The sequence below is a fragment of the Mirounga leonina genome, unplaced genomic scaffold (assembly GCF_011800145.1).
Source record: "Mirounga leonina isolate KUSES-001 unplaced genomic scaffold, KU_Mleo_1.0 Mir_129, whole genome shotgun sequence".
Classification (NCBI taxonomy): domain Eukaryota; kingdom Metazoa; phylum Chordata; class Mammalia; order Carnivora; family Phocidae; genus Mirounga; species Mirounga leonina.
The window spans coordinates 20,745,125-20,764,142 of NW_023270323.1; the positions used below are offsets into that span (position 1 = coordinate 20,745,125).

General features: G+C 40.5%; 2 protein-coding genes across 3 annotated transcripts in view; both read left to right on the top strand.

The window, feature by feature from the left end:
- The window catches only part of SCARB2 (scavenger receptor class B member 2), an 80,684-nt gene extending 73,408 nt beyond the window's left edge, over positions 1–7,276 (top strand). The window contains exons 11-12 of the mRNA XM_035004763.1: positions 2,897–3,055; positions 4,542–7,276. Coding sequence (XP_034860654.1) covers positions 2,897–3,055; positions 4,542–4,580 — 198 coding nt within the window. The 3' untranslated portion in view covers positions 4,581–7,276. The remainder of the gene's footprint in view (positions 1–2,896; positions 3,056–4,541) is intronic.
- A 3,520-nt stretch (positions 7,277–10,796) lies between these two features.
- The window catches only part of NUP54 (nucleoporin 54), a 31,628-nt gene continuing 23,406 nt past the window's right edge, over positions 10,797–19,018 (top strand). The window contains exons 1-3 of one of the 2 annotated variants that reach the window (XM_035004765.1): positions 10,797–10,931; positions 14,734–14,817; positions 14,911–15,054. In XM_035004765.1, the coding sequence (XP_034860656.1) occupies positions 10,865–10,931; positions 14,734–14,817; positions 14,911–15,054 (295 nt within the window). In that variant the 5' untranslated portion in view covers positions 10,797–10,864. The remainder of the gene's footprint in view (positions 10,932–14,733; positions 14,818–14,910; positions 15,055–19,018) is intronic. The other variant, XM_035004764.1, reaches the window with a different exon arrangement.

The following is a 19,018-nucleotide window of genomic DNA, read 5'->3' on the forward strand; positions in this document are numbered from 1 at the left end:
ATAGCCAACACTCAGATGACCAGTTAAAACCTCCTCCATCTTTGAAACTCTGCCAGTTTGCAAAATGTAATTGGTTTACCATTCATGTCATTGAGCAGGAGGAAAAGAGGGTCAAATTAAAATGATTGGCAACATTACATGAAAGTTTTGTGTAAGGTGGTTAAAGAAATGACTGAATAAAATGTGATACATTCTTATTAATTTTAGTGATATATGGTTGCCTTATCTTTTATCATAGCATAGAGGGGTTTTTTTTGTTTTGTTTTTGTTTTGTTTTTTTACTTTCTGATAAACCAACATATATCACAAATTATAGGACACAGATCCTGTCATAGTTTAAACAAAAAGAATTTCCCTAACGAAATACTTCTTTCTTTCACACTGTACCCCAGAAATTTTATCCCTAAATGTTAGGTATAAATTAAAGTTTTGCAAATAAAAACATTTTCAGAAAGCTCGGAAAACACCTGCTATTCAGAAAGCTCGGAAAACACCTGCTAACACCTGTGATAAATTCTTTTCTGAATCACATGCATTTACTATATAAATCTCCTCAGTTCCCTCTTTCTTCTACCCAGTTTTGAGGGGGAACATGCAGGGGTTTTCCCTCTCCGATAAATTCTTGATCAGCTCGCTTCTATTGTTAGCAGCATTTTTTAAAGTTTTTATTATTTTTCTCTGTTCCCTAAAAACAAACAAACAAAACAAACAACAACAACAAAACTTGTTCTGCATAGAAAATTCAGTAACAGGGACTGGCAAGAAAAAGGAGAATTAAAATAACTTTCACAAAACCTGGGCCAGACTGACATTGTTCTTATCTTACTCAACAGCATGTTGTTAAATTGTTTCCAATAATAACTTTGTAAAAAATAATTTACACTTTGTAGAACTAACACATGCTCTTTATAGAGCTCTTGGAAAACTAAAAATATGTTTTAAAAGTGAATCACCATACAAATATTGAATCATTATATTGTACACCCAAAACTAATCTGTTTATGTCAATTATACCTCAATTAAAATTTTTAAAAAATATTTAAAAAAGCAAATCACTGATAACCTGTCCCTCAGAAACAAGGACAGCTGACATCTGCTTATGTTGCCTCTTAGTATTTTTCTGGTTTTGATATTAGGTAGTTGAGACCATTCCATAGATACGGTTTTATAACCTTTTTTTCATTTGGCATTACATTGGTAGCCACATTTATAAACTTTCGAAGGGTTTGTGATTACCATTCTAAGACAAGGCTTTTATTGTTTCAGAGGGAAAATGTAGGCACTATTTACCAGTTTATAGGATCTATTTGCAATTGTTCCTGAGTCATCATTGTTATTGTTTGTGGAGAAGGACACAAAGCAGGCCTTTTTGGAAATGAGGAAGGATCCTGTTCTGCTAACTTATGTTCATAGTTGTGTTCATATTTGAAGTCCCCTCCAACTCAACCTTTGCTTTGCTCTTTTGTAGAAGACTATATTGAGTTCAGGGAATTATGGAGTAAAACCTTATGCTTTTGGTGCCTCCTAGAAAGAACTTGACTTTACTCTAGAAAAAGGAAATATTAGACCTTGAAGTGACCTTGGAGACTGTTCTCCCACCTCCTTTTTCCAGAGAAGGAGACTCTAACACTGATGGATCTTGGCCAGTTATTGGAAGCACCAGCCCTAGAAACCCATCCTCTGCCTCAGTCTAGTGCAGATTCAGCGTAAATTAAGCCCAAAGTTCCATTTGTTGCTCATAATTTTTATGAAATTAAACTCTCCAGACACCTCACCCATTACAATTTAAAGAGATAAGATCTTTGTTCTGCATCCAGAAAGTGTTATTCTAGAACATTTTCCTGGTTATCAATACCCTCTGGAATTCTAGTGAGCCTCAAGACTACTTTAGACACTCTATTGAGACGTCTGGTCTTTTTTTTTTTTTTTAAAGATTTTATTTATTTGAGAGAGAGAATGAGAGAGAGAGAGCACATGAGAGGGGGGAGGGTCAGAGGGAGAAGCAGACTCCCTGCCGAGCAGGGAGCCCGATGCGGGACTCGGTCCAGGGACTCCAGGATCATGACCTGAGCCGAAGGCAGTCGCTTAACCAACTGAGCCACCCAGGCGCCCCAAGACCTCTGGTCTTTTTAAGAAACATTTTTTTTTTTAAGATTTTATTTTTAAGTAATCTCTACACCTAATGTGGGGCTCGAACTCACAACCCAGACACCAAGAGTCACACACTCTACTGACTGAGCCAGCCAGGGCCCCGAGATCTCTGGTCTTGATTACTAGAGATTTAACCAAGACAGTAATTATACTTTCCACATACCATTGTTGGAATATTTCATTCATTCAATCACTGGCATTTATTCAGCAGCTACTGTGTGCAGAATGCTATTCCTAATGTTGAGGTGACTGAGATATATAAGTCTTGCCTTTGGAAACCTCACAGTCACAAGGAGGCCTACAGATCAACAGACAGTTACAACACAGAGTGCACAGTGGTGGGGGGTTTTAGGGAGTGATACGGAAGCCTAGTAAAGGAACCTTTAACAGGCCTGAGTTGGCCAGAGAAAACTTCTGGATAGAAGTTATGCTGAGTTGGATATTAAAGGATGAGTTGGAGTTGTCTGATACAAAAGATGGTATTATTATTTTTTAATACTTTTTCCTTCCTACTTCCAACCTAATTTGAAAGGAAGACATGTTTTCAGGAAAAAAAAAAAAGATGTTAATGAATAAATGCCCCCCTCTGCTTACTCTAATTTATAAATGAATTTTTGGTCTCTTTGGTTTGCTAACAGGAAGACTCACCCAAATTGTGTTTAATGATTTTGAGGAAAGATATAGCAAAAAACTCTATACCCTGAATATTTAGTAATCAGGGGAATACTATTTTCTTGCCTTCCAGAGTGTTCTCATTGATAAAGAGACTGCAGGTCGACTGAAGTCTGTGATTAACACTACTTTGATCATCACCAACATACCGTACATTGTCATGGCCCTGGGTGTGTTCTTTGGTTTGATCTTCACCTGGCTTGCATGCAGAGGACAGGGATCCATGGATGAGGTGAGTGGTGGCTGGAGGAACTTCTCTCTTACTGGGTAACTTTACCTGTGGGAGGTCAACTGTGCTTCGTTGAAGGGCTGTCAACTGGCTCCATCACCCAGTTGATGGAATCCTCAGGGTGGATTCTGAAGGTTTTATGCTGGGCACAGTGATTTCATGGTTATATTACTACTAAACCAAATGAGAAGCAAGGGGAGTGTGTCAAAGAGGGAGGAGTAATACAACGGTATTGTCCAGGATTTGGGGCTGGCTTGGTGGGCATGGAATCCCTGGGAGTAAGCTTAATGTTTCTGAAAATAACCGGAAAGGAGAGGAAGAATATTTAACAGCTAAACATCTGGCCTTTGGTGTCAGACTGCCTGCATTCAAATCCCAGTTCTGCCACTTAATGGCTGTGCGGCACTAGAAAATGTGCCTCAGTTCTTCATCTCTCATTATCCCACTTTAGGAGTTTTTTTGAGGATTAGAGGATATAGTAAACAGAAAGCACTTGGCCCGGTGTTAGCATTTCGTAGGAGCTCAGTAAGCATTAGTTATGTGATGAAGCAGTTCGAAGATTATAGAGCAAGACAACCAGAGACCTGCTTGGAAGGAATCATAATATATCAGAAGATAGCTGTCACTGAGTCATCACTGCACACGAAATGACTGGCACAGGAGAGCAGTAACTTCCGTGGAGAGAAGGGAACCCGCCCAAATGGATGGGATAAACAGGGTTAGGCTGGCCTCTCTAAGTGACCAGCCGGCCAACGCAGCTCAACCGTCAATGAGCCTTTCCTGGGGGAGCGCTTCCTAAATTCTCAGCAACGGCCCTTTTTGCAGCGAAGCCTTTCTCCCCACTTCTAGCTGCTTCGGCTAAGTGTCTGAGGCAAATGTGAAGTAGGAAATAGGTTGAAACCATCCGAAGAGTATTAGCTCCGATTTCCCTGTGCTCTGCGTTCTTCCGTGATTTCTCTTAACCTGTGCCCATCAGGTTAGCGTGAATTAGGCGTGAGGTAATTATTTTGCCATTTCTGTGTACGGCTCTCACTTCCAGTCTGACGTAGCGCGGTCACTGAGATTTTCGTAAGCACAGGCGAGAGCCCAGAAATGTTACTCCTCCTGCTACGGTGAACCATCTTTGTGCAGTCACCAAGCAAGCAGCGGCTGAGCCCCCCCCGCCTCTGAGCACCCCCTGCTCTCAGGCGGGAGCAAATGCCGTGGAGCGTGACGAGGGTTGCGGCGCGGGTGGGCGCAGGCGAGGGCGCTGCTCTGGAACCGGGGTGCGGCTGGGAGGGCTGAGGGCGGGCCTCGCGAGAAGGTGAGGCGTGAAGGGCAAAGCGGCGGCAGGCCAAGCCGGAGGAGAGGCCAGCGGGACAGCCGCCCTCCTGTCAGTCTCCGCTGCTTCCGTCTTCCGCCGCCACCCTGCCGCCCAGCGTTTCCCATCCTGAGAGAGCTTTCTGAAGTGACTACCTGACTCTGCTGTCCCCTCTCTTCTGAGTCTCAGGGAACCGCAGACGAAAGAGCACCCCTCATACGCACCTAACTGAGGCCCGAGCTCGTGGAGGAGCCGTGTGAGCCGTCCTGAGCTGGACCCGCCCTGAGGAAACTAGCCGCGTCCTCACAGGCTCGTCGCCTGTTGCAGAGAGGAGGGCGGAGACCCCGCGCTGGCCAGTGAGGAGAGCGTTGCGGCGGGAGGTTAAGCCACAGACTGACCTGGCTGGCCATTAGGCTTTATAAAATTGTTTTGTTTTCCATGGGTCTAGCAAGTATTTAATAAACTCTTGTATAGTAATTTTGTTGTTGTTGTTATTAGGTGCTGGTAGCTCCGGAATTTTGTGACCACTGTTGTGGTTAAAATGTGTCCGCATCGCTTGTTAACGTTCCTTGGTCTAACCTTATTCAGTATGCTTCAGTCACCAAGCTTGGAGCGCAAAATATATAAATCCCATTTTATGTTGTATTCCTCCATTCATTTCACCCCCAAAACAGAAGCAAATAAGAGTTCGGAACCCAAGGTAAAATGGGAGCCTCATTCAATACATCATTAAAATGCATCTAATTTCCTCTTTTAAAAAGGTGATATATTGTATTTCATGCTAATCTTCAGTTCATAATTCCTCCAGGAAAATAATCAGCCTTTTGACTACTTTCAAGCCGGCTGGGAACCCAGCGGGGAAGGGGTGGGCGGGCTGAGGTATGCAGTGGGGCGATACCTGGGAGTTGATTGTGATTAAGCCCCTGAGGGTATTTGACTTGTACTTTTGTGAATTGAGAGGATGCACAAATAATGTTGGTGAGGACAAACACAGATATTTCATATGGAGTAGAAGTAAATGCTAGTTATGACATTTGTGGGTAGTTTGGTTTGTTTTTTTTGTAGTCAAAGTGATCTTGATGTGGAAAGGTGCTTCTGGGAGGTGTCATCAGTAACTGATTTTTTCCCCCAGTCACCCTTGCCAAATATGATATTCTATCAGTTACAATATTATTGAGTTGTTCTTTGTAAAATTATTTATGAATATGGGAAATCCATCCCTCCACAGCCTAAATTACACATACATTTCGGGAAGTCTGACTGCACTAACAAGACATTTCTTCAGGCAGTCTTCTTGGGAACTTTGAAATTGTTTTTGTCAGTTGGCTTTCTTTCCTCAGATTTGGTTCCTTCCAGTGTTCTGTGGTTCACTGTCACTCACTGAAGAGAGAAAAATGTGCCCTACGCTTCCTGCGACAATCACCTTGCTGACGGAATGAATGATGGTGTTTTAAAATATTGCACAGAAAATGCTTTAAAGGAAGGTCCCTGGGGACCCAGGAGCAGGGCCGCCTCTCCTCAGAAGACCTCTTGGCTTTTAGTGCAACCTAAATCAGAGGATTAGGAACCATCACATGTCACAAATTCAAGCATATTTAAGGGCATTTTCTTTGTTCTCAAAATTCACTATTCATTTTTGATCAAGAAACCTATATAGTTACCCAGCAAAGTGTACATAGAATTTCTTAACAACTGAATCATCTTACAGGATTTTGTGTTTAAAACTGGAGTTCAGTGTAAGCAAATGAAGAAAAAAAGCCATGGATTTCACAAATACAGCTTTTGATCCCTGTGTGGAGGTAATAAATCCCATTATTTGCCCCAATTTCTTCCTCTCTACACTAAAGCAATATGTGACATGTTCCCTTCTTGAGGGGGCAATTCATTCAACTCTCAACTTCTCTGTGAATGAAGATAGAACTTGTAGATATCCCAAATCACCAAAATGGGAAAAACTAAACTGAAAATATTTTGTCTTCAAGAATGCCAAATATCTAGATTTTTAAATTTATCAATATTTAACTATATAATTGGCACACCTTATTCTTTTGTTTATCCACTTATCCACATGAATAAAACTGATAAACCAGTGCATATTCATTGGCTCATCCTATTATCAGGGTATAGTCATCTGTGAGGAGGACATTTTTAAATACTACAAATGATTTAACAGCTGATGTACACTTCAGACTGACTCTCACACAGGCAGGGAAACCAAAAACATATTACTGCCATGTGATTCTTAATAGTTATTTGGCTTAACATCCCGTTTGGTATTATCTCTCTGAAAAATCTGTGGCAAGCCCATACACTGCAGTCAAGATTATAGACTGGTTAAGAAGAACGAATGTGCCTATTTGGCTTTAGGGTGAAAATAACAAACTATTCCTCATGCTGATTCTCTTGGTGCCATTATCCTGGAAAGGCCTCCAAAGTCTTTGTGATTGTCATTATCACAGAATATGTGTGTCCTGTACTATGACACTCAATTTAGGGAGAAACCAAAGAGAGAGGTGACCTCGCTTCTCTCAGGGAAAATTGAGAGTTGAACACAGGACACGAAATGGGCTTTGCCACTTTTAGCTCAAGGCTTTTCCTACTGGACTTTATTTCCTCATGTTCTAGAAAGATCACTAATGGTCAAGTGGAGCAAGTACTGTACAACTAACCCCTATTGGGGTTTTTACTGAAGGGAGGCTGGTTTTTTTTCTATTTAAATTGCTTGAGATATACATTGTGCAAAAGGTAACCTTCACACTTGGCCCTCTGGGCATTATTTCTGGAATTAATTGCTCGTGGCTATCAAACAGAATACTGACCAGAATGCTCTTCCTGTAGCTTAAATAACTGGTTCATTTCATGTGATTCTTGACCTGTTTATTTCTACCCTTAACGCAATGAAGTATTTCACTAATAAAACTGTTTCTAGGAAATTGCACTGGAAATTGTATGTTATGTCATCAGATGACCAGTCGTCTCTGGTCATCTGAAAGTCGTCGACTTTCATTTGAAAGATGCTCTTTGCCCTCTTGACAGATGCAGGCCTGAGTCGCACCCGTTGGGCCACTTGTGATTTCTGCTCGGCTGTGGTGGCCAGTTCTAGGCAGCCTGACCAGTTGAGCTTGAAGCGGGCGCCACACTGTGTTCCTCTGCCCAGGGCTTTCTGCAGAGCCCTGGGAGCCCCTCAGGAGCACTGGGGGCCAGTAGGCTCAGGTATCGACCCTTAACCAAAGGGGGGCAAGAGCAGGAAGGAACATGTTTACAAGTGACAGAAGGTATTTGCTTGGAGTTCAGAGAGGGAAGAATAGTGGAGATAAGGTTAGAGAGAAATGCAGGGTCCAGATCAACTTGGGTCTTATTAAGCCATGTTAAAGATTTTGGTCTATCTTAAGACCAACAGGAAGTGTTGCAAACTGGATTGAGGGGTCGGGGGAGAAATAGGAGACATGTCAGGCTTGTTCAGAAAGGCCTACTGTAGCTGCAAGGTGAATACATTGAAAGAGTCTACATGGACCCAGGGAGGTCAGTTAGGAGGCTGCCATGTTAGGTGGGTCCCTTTGGGGTCTCCGTTGGCATGCAAGATGGATCTTGTGTGGGTGTCATGCACCAGCCTCCAGGGTGAATTCCACAAAGCTGCATAGCAGGGGTTAAGTCATGGGCTTTATTGAGGGAAAATAAAAATGTTCAGAGGTATAGGGCCAGGAAAGCAAGAAAAAAGGCACAGACCCTCCATCCTCCTGTCATCCTATGGAGGCCAGCCAAGGGCCAGAGTACTGTTTGGTCTCACTAAGGAGCACATACCTGCCTTCTAGTCCCCCTTTTTAAGGGGCAAGAGTGAAGAAGCAGTCTTATCCATGAAGGAATGTACAAGCCACTGAGCAACAGGCAGTTTGGATTTCGGGTGAATGCTTTATAGAAACTGTCTGGGACTGCCAGCTGCCTATTTCCGGAACGTTACAATCTCCATCACTGGGGTAAAGAGGACCCCGGTTCCATGGGACCTGAGCTTGGGTGCAGCTCCTTCTCCCAGCAGCAGGGCAACCCAGAATGAGGTCACAGTCCGACAGTCCAGCTCACCGCACTGCAAGGGCTCCTGCAATGTCTAGGTACAGGTTGGCAGACCTTTTCTGTAAAGGGCCCAATGAAACAGTTTTGGCTCTGCAAGCCTCTCTTGTCACAACTACTCAGTTTTGCTCTTGTATCATAAAAGCAGTCATGGGCAACATGTAAACAAATGGATGTTTCTGTGTTCCAATAAAACTGTATTTACACAAATACATGACAGTCCATGTTTGGCCATCATTTGCTAATCCCTGGTCTAGGCAAAAGATTATGGTAACTGGAATCAGGGAGATGGCAGTGGAGATGAAGGGTTTTAGAAATGCTTAAGACTTGGAGATGAGGGGCGCCTGGGTGGCTCAGATGGTTGGGCGTCTGCCTTCGGCTCAGGTCATGATCCCAGGGTCCTGGATCGAGTCCCGCATCGGGCTCCCTGCTGGGTGGGGAGGCTGCTTCTCCCTCTGCCTCTCTCTCTCTCTGACTCTCATGAATAAATAAATAAAACATAAAAAAAAAAAATAAAAGACTTGGAGATGAATATGGGAGAGGGACATGTCATGGAACTCATTCACCCCATTCCACAGTATTGAATAAGGTCTGTCACGGGGGCAGACACTCTGCCAGCAGTAGGGATACAACCAGTTAAGAAAAACAAAACAACAAAACAGAGTTCCCTGTCCTCGTGGAGCTTATATTAAATGTGGGAAGCAATAAACAGGTGGTGGTAAGTACTAAGGATATTTAAGAAGCCACAGTGACAGGACTGGAATGTGCTATTTTAGAAAGGGTGGTCAGGGAAGGCTTCCTATGGAAGAAATATTCACCCATTCTTTTTCATCCCTGATCCTTCTCCCCTTCCATCCATTATTTCTGTGATTTCACTCTGCGGGTTCTCCTAGCTCTCTGGCCATGCTCTCTCAGGCTGTTGAGGGCTGTTTGTTCACTTCTTAATACCCGTGCTCAGCTGCAACCTCTTCTCACTTGATAACTCTTCCTGACAATTCCATTGACTCCCTGACTTCAATTACAACCTAAACACTTACAGCTGAAACAGGGGTCTGACTTCAACCTCAGCTGCTGGCGGATATCCTCCGCCAGATTGTCCTCAAATCCAGAAAGCAAAAAAAGGAATTCATTTTTTCTTGTCTTCGTTCCAAATTCCCATTACCTGGGGAATGGCATCGCAATCCACCCAGTTGTACAAGCCCAAAACCAGGGACTCTTGCTAGACTATTTTCCCTTCCCTCCGCATCCCCTCAGTCATCAAGTCCATCTGCTCCTGTCTCCCTTCCCGCTGTCCTCTTCCCTGGGTCAGCACTCTCACTGGGGCTCCTGCAATTACCACTATTGGCATGATTTAATTTTTTGAATAGGTAAACCGTTTACATTTTCAAAAAGCATAAAAGGGGTTTATAGCGAAAAGTCTTCCTCCACCCATCTCCCAGATACCCAGTTCATCTTCCCAGAGGCAACTGATGTTACTCACTTTTTTATATATATCTTTCCAGGAATATTTTATACAAGAATGTGTATTATATATTCTAACCCTTTTTTCCATCTCCAAAGTTGTAGCATATCATAGACAGTATTCTAATTGTTTTTTATGTGATACATCTTTGAGATCTTTCTTTTCAGTACATAAAGAGCTTTACTGTTCCCATTTCATGTCTGAATAGTATTCCTTTGTATAAATGCAACTATTTAAGCAAACCCGTTTGTTTCCAGTCACTTGTTATTATACACAATGCTGTAACCAAAAACCTTGTAGTCCATAATTTTGTCCAATCATTTATAAGATAAATTCCTAGAAGTAGCTGGGTCCAAGGATTTGTCATTTTGATAGACACAATGGCTTATTATTTTAATTTTTATTAAAGTATACAAGCACATAGGTTTAAGAATCAAATAATTCTAGAAGATTTATTTTTTTTTAAAAAAAGGAACTTAAACAGATACCATTCTCAAAGGCACCTCTGTTAACCCTTTTTTTTTTTTTTTTTAATTTATCCCCATGACTAGGTAACAGGCTGCTTCGTCTATTTTCATGAGTTTTAGCATTATCCATCGCTCTACAATACGGAGATGAGGATTTGGCCTTCCTACCTGGGCCTCATTACACACTCGTATTCAACCGCACGCACACCTTTCCCAAGGGTCCTCCCTAAGGCAGATTTTAAGGGCCTTCCGACGGCACGCCCCCGCGAACTCGCAGCATTTCCCCACGCTTGTGACGCCCCACACCACGTGAAGCCACTAAGCCCCGGAAGCTGGCGGGACCGGGGGCGTTCCCGCTCCAACCCCCGCCCCCTGAGCCTTTCCGGCATTCCGGCCTCTTAGGCTAGGCCAGAAAAGAGGCGGAACTCCCGACTCCGAAGGCAGTTTCCCGGTGGGACTGAAAAGCCGAGTGCACCGAGTGTCGCGGGAGCGGCGCTTTGGTCCCCTGCTCCCGCGACATGGCCTTCAACTTTGGGGCTCCTTCGGGCACCTCTGGCACCGCTGCAGCCACCGCGGCCCCCGCGGGTGAGTGATCCTTCCGGACCTTCTCCCGGGGAGGAGGGGAGGCCTCCGGTCCACCCCCTCGTCCGAGGTTCTCCAGGTCGGGGGGCGGGGGGGGGGGGGGGGGGGGGCGGGGATCTCCTGGCTGCTTGGGGATTTTAGGTGCTTCGGAAAAGGGCGGGCGGCGGCAAAGCGGGCCCAGGCGGCTCCTGAGGAGGCCGCGGGGGAATTCGAGGCCCAGCCTGTGGCTCTCATGCTGTGCGTGGGTCCCCGCAGGGCCCTGTCCTCCTGGGGGTCGCTTCCCGCCGCCGGGGAGCCCTTCTCGGAGAGACTGGAGAGCGGCTCCTCTTTCCCATTGCGGGAGACCCGCCCTGCCCTCCTCACCTCAGCCTCCGGCATCCGCGGGAACGCTTGCTCGGCTCCCTCTGCTGGGCTCGGCGAGGTTAGGGCTGGGGAGCCGCGGGCCCTGCCTTGCGGCTCCTTCGGTGCTGGCCCTTTGGTTCTTGCCGCGGGGACTTGACGCTCCTGCTCCTCTCTCCTGTCCCCACCTCCGCTTTCTTAACTCGTTTGGAGCTAAGTCAAGGTTTGTCTTTGTTCCCTTCTGTAAAACCTGCTGACTCTTCTAATCCTTATCTTGCTTTCTTTTTCTTTTCTTTCCCCTCTCCCGTTTTAAAATTTTCTTTGCCTACACGCCTATCAGGATTTGGTGGGCTTGAGACTGCCAACTCCACCGCCAGTGGGTTTAATTTTGGGGGTTTCGGATTAACTGCTAATCCTGCAGTGAACTTTAATATTGGGAATTTCGGTGTTTCTACTACCTCGGCGACTCCGTTCAATTTTGGTAACAGTCTGGCAAGTGCAGGTAGATACTGCGGGTCGTATGTGTAACGAATGTTGGGAGCTGGAGTCCAAGAATATTTTGTGGTTCCTAGTTTTGGAAAGAACAGCGACTTGTCTAATGAAGAAGGGAAATTCATTTTCTAGTGTCGAATCAAAAACATTTGTATCCAGTTTTGACTGTCTTAAAAGATTTGGTATTAAGAAATCTTGCAAGTTATAACGTTCCTTTGTTAATCTTGTATTTGATTGAACAGACTATACCTTCCAAGTGATAAGAATTTGGAATGGATTATTATTTTGAGTAGAATATGTTTTCCAAATTGTTACGTATCTCTTCCAAAATAGAAGCTCAGCAGTCAGGCCCATTTCTCTGGGATTCTTGGACTCCTGCAGTCATTTTTTTTTTTTTTTCATTTTTCCTGCATCTTTCATTGGAATTTCATTTGATTGTCCTTGTGTTTCCCAAAAGAAACAAGTCTTATACGAACAGCAGTATCCTGTCTTGTTTTTTTAAGGTGTATAACAACAATAATGTATTTCTTTGATCCACTCAGCAGATTAGGATACATTTCTATAAGGTATGTAATTATAGAAAGAGCCGCCGATTTTTTGCTGGATTTTTTGAGATATGAGCAGAGCAATTTAATTTATTGTCAGATAGTATTGAGTTCTAGTAGGTAGGCTAGACATCTTTGCATTAAAAAAAATAATGAAGATTTTAGTATCTATATAGGTTGAAGCTTATTGGAAATTTGCAAAACAAACTATGATGTGTATATATGTGTATATAAATTTAAAATAGGTCTGTATGTACCTCTTATAGTTATCCTATAGAAAAGTCTTGTTCCTCTGCTGCTCGTATATGAATTTATTGTCCATATTCTCTTACATTATGCCACTTCTGCCCATGCCAATTATATGCATTTGGTAAACATTATTTATTCCCTAAAATTTATTTGGGTATTTGTGCAGTATTTGTTACTGCAGTGCGAATATCACCTTGACATCTGATTTGAAACGTTTTGAAGAATACTTGAAACCTTGGATTCCAAAGATAAAGCTGTCCGTTATCGTTAAGGTATATTTTAAGTGATCATGTATCACTGTCATTGGTATGTTTATTATTCCCTGTTTGCTTAAAATTGGCAGTGGGTAAAACAACATTATTTTGAAATTTGTGTTTCCGAACAAAGCCACCCAGCTTGTAATTCAACAGCAATAAATAAACCTGTTGGTATTTGCTTGATTTCATGTTCATTTGGAGTTATCAAAAGTATTGAGTTGTGATAATATAATATAATAATATAATATAATATATAATAATAAATATATTATAAAATATAAATATAAATAAATTATAAATATATAAATATAAATAAATTATAATATAATATATAATAATATAATATAACTATATATATATATAATATAACTATTTTAACCACGTTTATATATGTTCATTAACTGAGACTTCAGCAAAGGGATGATAGAAATTCTTGTTTATTTTGTATCTTTGCAGAGCCACTATTACTAATAAACATTTTTGGTATTAGGAAGCATGATAAGATACTAATATTGTGTAGCCAATTCAGAATATATCAATAGTTTTTCTGTAGGAGTGAAGAATAATGAAAAAGACTGAGAACAATGTTCTATACTTTCAGGTGATTTTTTTAATCAAAATGTTTACGGTTTCCAATACTGCAAATAGAACCTACAAGAAAATAGAGGATTTGGTTATGGCTACAACATGCAGTCTATTCTTAAGTAATTTTCCAAATCAAAATTATATGATGAATATCTGAGGGTTGGGGTTTTTTCCTTCTTATATCTTTTATGTAACATGAATCTGTCTCTTATACTAGAAATATATGAGATTAAAAGTTAGAATTGCAAAAAACTGTGGCATAACTCAGCACTAATGGTTCAAATATTTTTCTTAAAAGTCTTCTTGGCACCACATTGGTAATCAGGTAAAAACTGACAATAAGAAAAAAAAATATATTAGATTGGCTATATTCCATCCCATTCATATGTCAAGTTACATATGTTTAAGATGAGTTTCATTTCTAAACTTAACCTAAAAATGAAATTTGTAAATCTGTCAGTTGCCAGACTAGTGCAGAAAGCTGTGCTAGTTCTGCTCTCCTTCCTTGCTACTGCCTTCCATTTGTGGGTTTTGTTTTTTTTTTTCCCCTTACCTCTTCCTTCAAGAAACACATTCTTGTTGTAGGGAGTTCATTATGTTTCCTTTGAAAAGTTCCTAAGTTTTCATGAAGGCTAAGTAGAAACATAAGCTAAAAGAGAATGTAAGTTAATTCACAGAAGCCAAAGTTGCAAACTGACACCACAGTCCGCCAGTATGATCTGTTTGACACACTGTTTTAAAAACATTTGAATTTTTTGCCAAAAAAAAAAAAAAAAAAGTGAATTAGGGTTTAAAATTCTGTAAATTTCACGTAGAAAATCTAGATCTAATGTTTCTCTTGGGAAAAATAGGAATATACAACACTACTAAACTACCATTCTCCCGTAGCAGTAACCTGCTGGAATTTAGAAACTGCTGCCACTTTTAAAAACTATTCATGTTGTCTGTTTCACTTATTAATGTTCTCAGCCTAAATCTTGTAGGCATTTGAATTTGCAACTCCTACTCCAGAAAGTAAATGCATAATCATTTTAGAGTTTGTTAAGCATGGTAATAGGCTTAACATGTTTTATCACCTGTAACTGTTAATCAGCCCTTTAGTTGAAGGGTATATATTGCATTGTGGTATTTCTATTTTAAATACTTAGTCACTTATTTCTTGCAACATTGACTTTTTGATTAGTAGTATAGTTTAAAAAATTGAAGTTGAAAGTAGAGAAAGGAAAAATTAGATCAAAATATTTTGTCTTTTTACGTGGCAATGATAAAATAATTTGAAAAAGAAATTACTTATGTATACAAAAGATTCTTCCTTTCTATTTATCCTTTTTAAATTAGGTGGGTTTGGAGGATTTGGGACAACATCTACAACAGCAGGTTCTGCATTCAGCTTTTCTGCTCCAGCTAACACAGGCACTACTGGTAAGAGGGTATCTTAAGTCATTTGTAGAAGTGAATGAGCTAGAGATCAGATTTTTTTTTTTAACTTAGGCAATTTACATTTTTCCTTCAAAGGACTCTTCGGTGGTACTCAGAACAAAGGTTTTGGCTTTGGTACTGGTTTTGGCACAACTGGAAGTAGTACTGGTTTAGGTACTGGTTTGGGAACTGGACTGGGATTTGGAGGATTTAATACACAGCAGCAGCAACAGCAAACTAGTAAGTATAAGAGGCCTTCGTCTTACTTCAAATATAAAACTGTAACATATAGCTAACATTGAGTGCACTGTTCAAAACACTTTAATGGATCTCTTTTTTTGAAGATTTATCAATATTATGTTCCACAAGACTCCAAAAGCTAATTCTCATGTTTATATATGATGATAGCAACTGGGGAGAAGAGTGATTGGCAGGATCAGGATTATAAAGTCTCTGTGTGTAATAGCATTCCATTTAAATTTTCCTTGTTGCTAAAAGTAACACAAAAAAGAAAACTGCACAAAAGTACACCCTAATGAATTATATCAAGGTGAACACCCTTGTAACACTGCCTATGTCAGGAGGTGGTCTCTGGCCAGCCACTTGAGAAGCCCTCCACACTGTGCTCACAGTCACTTCCCTATCAGAGGAACTATAGTCCTCTTTCATGGTGATCTGTTCTTTACTTTATAGTTCTGTCATGTAAGTGTGTAAGCATTATTGTTTAGTTTTATTTGTCTTAAAACTTTGTAAGTTCCCCTGTTAGCCCTCTTTTTTTTTTGTTTTTCCAGTTTGTTAAAGAAATGAGATACTTGTCATACAGAATTTTTCAAGTCAGGACTTTACTGGATTGTATTCCTGTGGTATAGTTTAACGTATTTCGTTGTCTTCTCTGTTTCTTGTAAATTGGGTTGGATGTAGGTACCTATTTATGTTGATAGTTCAGTTTTTTGTTGGGTTGCAAGACTATAGGTCGTATTGCATTCTTTATCAAGAGGTATATAATGTCAGTCATGTCTATTCTTTGTCGTGTTAGCAGCAGCCATTGGTGATCATTACTTCGATCCATTAATTTATCAGGAGTTGCAAAATGGTATTACTCTGACTCTGTGACTTTTTTTCCATGTATTTGTTGGAATACTTTTATAAAGAGAAACTTTATCTACTATTTGGTGATTCTTTCCATATTTATAATTAGTTTTCAAAATAAAGAGTTGGTTCTCTATGATTCTCCAAAGGAGACCAATTAATTTTTATTTAATGTTAGGAACTTAAGTATTTCGGCTATTTGGTATTTTTTTAATCTGTTGCAGTTATTATCCTTATTGATACTTAAATTGTTCCATTTTTAGCCAAAGATACAAGCCTCTTCAGGTTGGCTTCCAAGTCCTTTGACACAAGCTTAGAATTAGTCTTTGATAGCTTCCTTACTAGCTGATATGGCAGTATGCTCCAGGGTTATCTTGTATGGGTTAATTTATTTAATTCTCACAAGAACTCTATGAAATAGTACTCTTCTTGTCTCCATTTTATAGGTGAAGAGAGGAAACTGAGAGATTGTGACTCTTCCATAGACCTCCCAAGATGTAGGATAGAAACATACATTCAAGTTCTTTGACTTCCTATGTAATGCTCTTTTCACTTTTCCAGTCTGCTACCTCTTAAAATCACTTTCATTTCATTGTTCTGAGGTAACTTGATTGATTGGCTAAAATTCATCCTACTCAGTTATTGAAGATTATTAAACATGAATTTCAAGAATTGTCTGGCCAATAGGACAAAGAAAATAGAATAGTAGTCTCAATTCTTCTTTCTAGTATTTCAGTCATTTCTCTTTGTTGGAAATCCAAGTACTTTAGGAGAAGAAGGGGAAAGTGAACTTTTTTTTTTGTTTCTTGAAATAAAGTCTCTCCAATTCTCAGGTATCATAGTTACACTTACTTTCATTAGGAAAAATGGGAAATTGAATTTGGTTTTATTCATTTGCAGAACAAAGGGGCTTATTCAGTTATTAGCATCCACTTACTGACTGTATGTTGTATGTCAGGCATTGGTGATATAAGGTTGAAAGCCACAATTTCCTGCTAATAGCCTACAAGGAGACAGAATAACAAATATTTAATTAGAATAATAAACACCCAGTTATACAGAATACATATGTAATGTGAAAGCACTAAAATGAACCCCTACAAGGTGTTGTGGAATACAAAAGAAGAGCTGAATCTTGAAAGAATTAGTTGGATAAATTCAGAAGAGGGTATTCCAAGTAGAGGGGATAACTGATAAAAGCATCATTGCATGGCATATCATAATGAATTTGGGACCTGCTGCCGTAAGGAGTTTTGAGTTTAATCTGCAAAGATTATGGAACTGTTGCCTTATTTTTAAAACCCCTGCTTGTATGAGATGCTTGCTGTCTGGTAATACTGTTGGTGATACGTCTAATCTCAGCTGCTGACTTCCTGGACAGTACCTCTTATTCATTGAAAACTTTGGCAACTGGCTGTTAGTCTTCCTTTTCTTTTCAACTTCTGTCTATCTGGGTTATTTAAACATCACATGGCTATATATTCAAACAGCCATGCCATCTACCTTTTATTCCAAAAACCTCTTCCATTTCTCTTCAACAATTCTTACCCTGGACCTTGGCAACATCTGAAAATGTTCTAATTTCAAAATCACTGGTGTGAACATCCCACAACCTATTGTTCTTTTAGCCTGCCTTTTTAAATACTTCGAATATAGCTGTTCCTAGACCTCATTAGGTCTTTAGATCAGTGATATTTTCATTTAGACCATTAGACCATTTAGACCATTTTCCGTTCTTCCATCAGCTCCTTCTTGTCTTCACTAACCTCTCTAATTAGCTTAGATTCCATGTCCTTCCATTTCAGTCACTGGTTGCCAAATGCTAAACTTTGTCATTTTATCATGTGCCTGAGGAGGTAAAAAATCCCACGCGGGTGAAAGCCCAACTGTCCCTCCGGATACTGCTTGAGAAAAATCACACAGTACAAAAGATTGAATAGTACCTCTAAATTCTTAATCACTGACTTAAGTTGGGGCCTCAACATTGCCTGGTAATCCTTAGAAGTTTATTTAATTTATTCTCCCACCTTCTGTAACACTTAAACCTTTGTTCTCTTCAAATCTCAGATTTCTCTATTCTTATTTTTAGCAGATGGCCTTGATCTCCACTTCAGAAAGAAAATAAAATCCCTCATTCCAGTTCCTTCATTTTCCCACTACCAGATCTGTTTATCTTCCTCCCTCTATACTCATCCTTTTCCCTTTTCACCTGTGCTCTGGATCTCATTCTTCCAAGCGACCCTTCTACTGTTGATTATTCTTTCCAGCAACACCCCTCTCCCCAAAATAGTCTTCAAGTTCTCTCCCCAAAGATCCTTCTTATCCACATTTAAACAACCTGAAGTTTCTTTTTTCTTAAAACAGTAACCAACTTTAATCTCACATCACATCTTCATAAACTACATGAAATAGTTATGGAAAAGGGGATCCCCTTCTGTTGTCTTCTGTTACCTCTTAGCCCACAGTGATCTGGATTCTGTTTTCTTTACTCAAACAGATAAGATCATTAATCCTCTCAAATCCAATGAATACTTACTTTCTACTTAAATGAAAAATTTAACACACAAAAATAAGAGTAAAACGACCCCATAGTCTACTGAATAGATTCAGCAAGTCAGAATTTGCCATACTTGTTTTATCTCTCTCCTTGGCTCCCCCGCTTTTTTTTTTTTTGATTGCTGAAGTATTTTAAAGCAAATCCCAAACATGTCCTTTCACCCTCACTTTACTGTGCTTCTCTCTTTAAAAACATGGACTTCATTCCAATTCACCATTAATAATTTCTTGGTATCATCTAATACCTAGTCCTTAATCACATTTCCCCATATGTTTCATTAAGGCTGGTTTATTCAAATCATGATCCACACAAGATCCCCACATTCATTTTCTTGTTATCATATCTCAAGTTCTTCTTTTTTTTTTTTTCTTAGAATGAGAAAGCGTGTAGGGGGTGAGGGAGGGAGAGGGTGAGAGAGAATCTTAAGCAGGCTCCACACCCAGTATGGATCCCGATGCGGAGCTGGATCTCACAATCCTGAGATCATGACCTGAGACGAAATCAAGGGTCGGACACAACCAACTGAGCCACCCAGGCGCCCCTCAAGTTTCTTTTTAG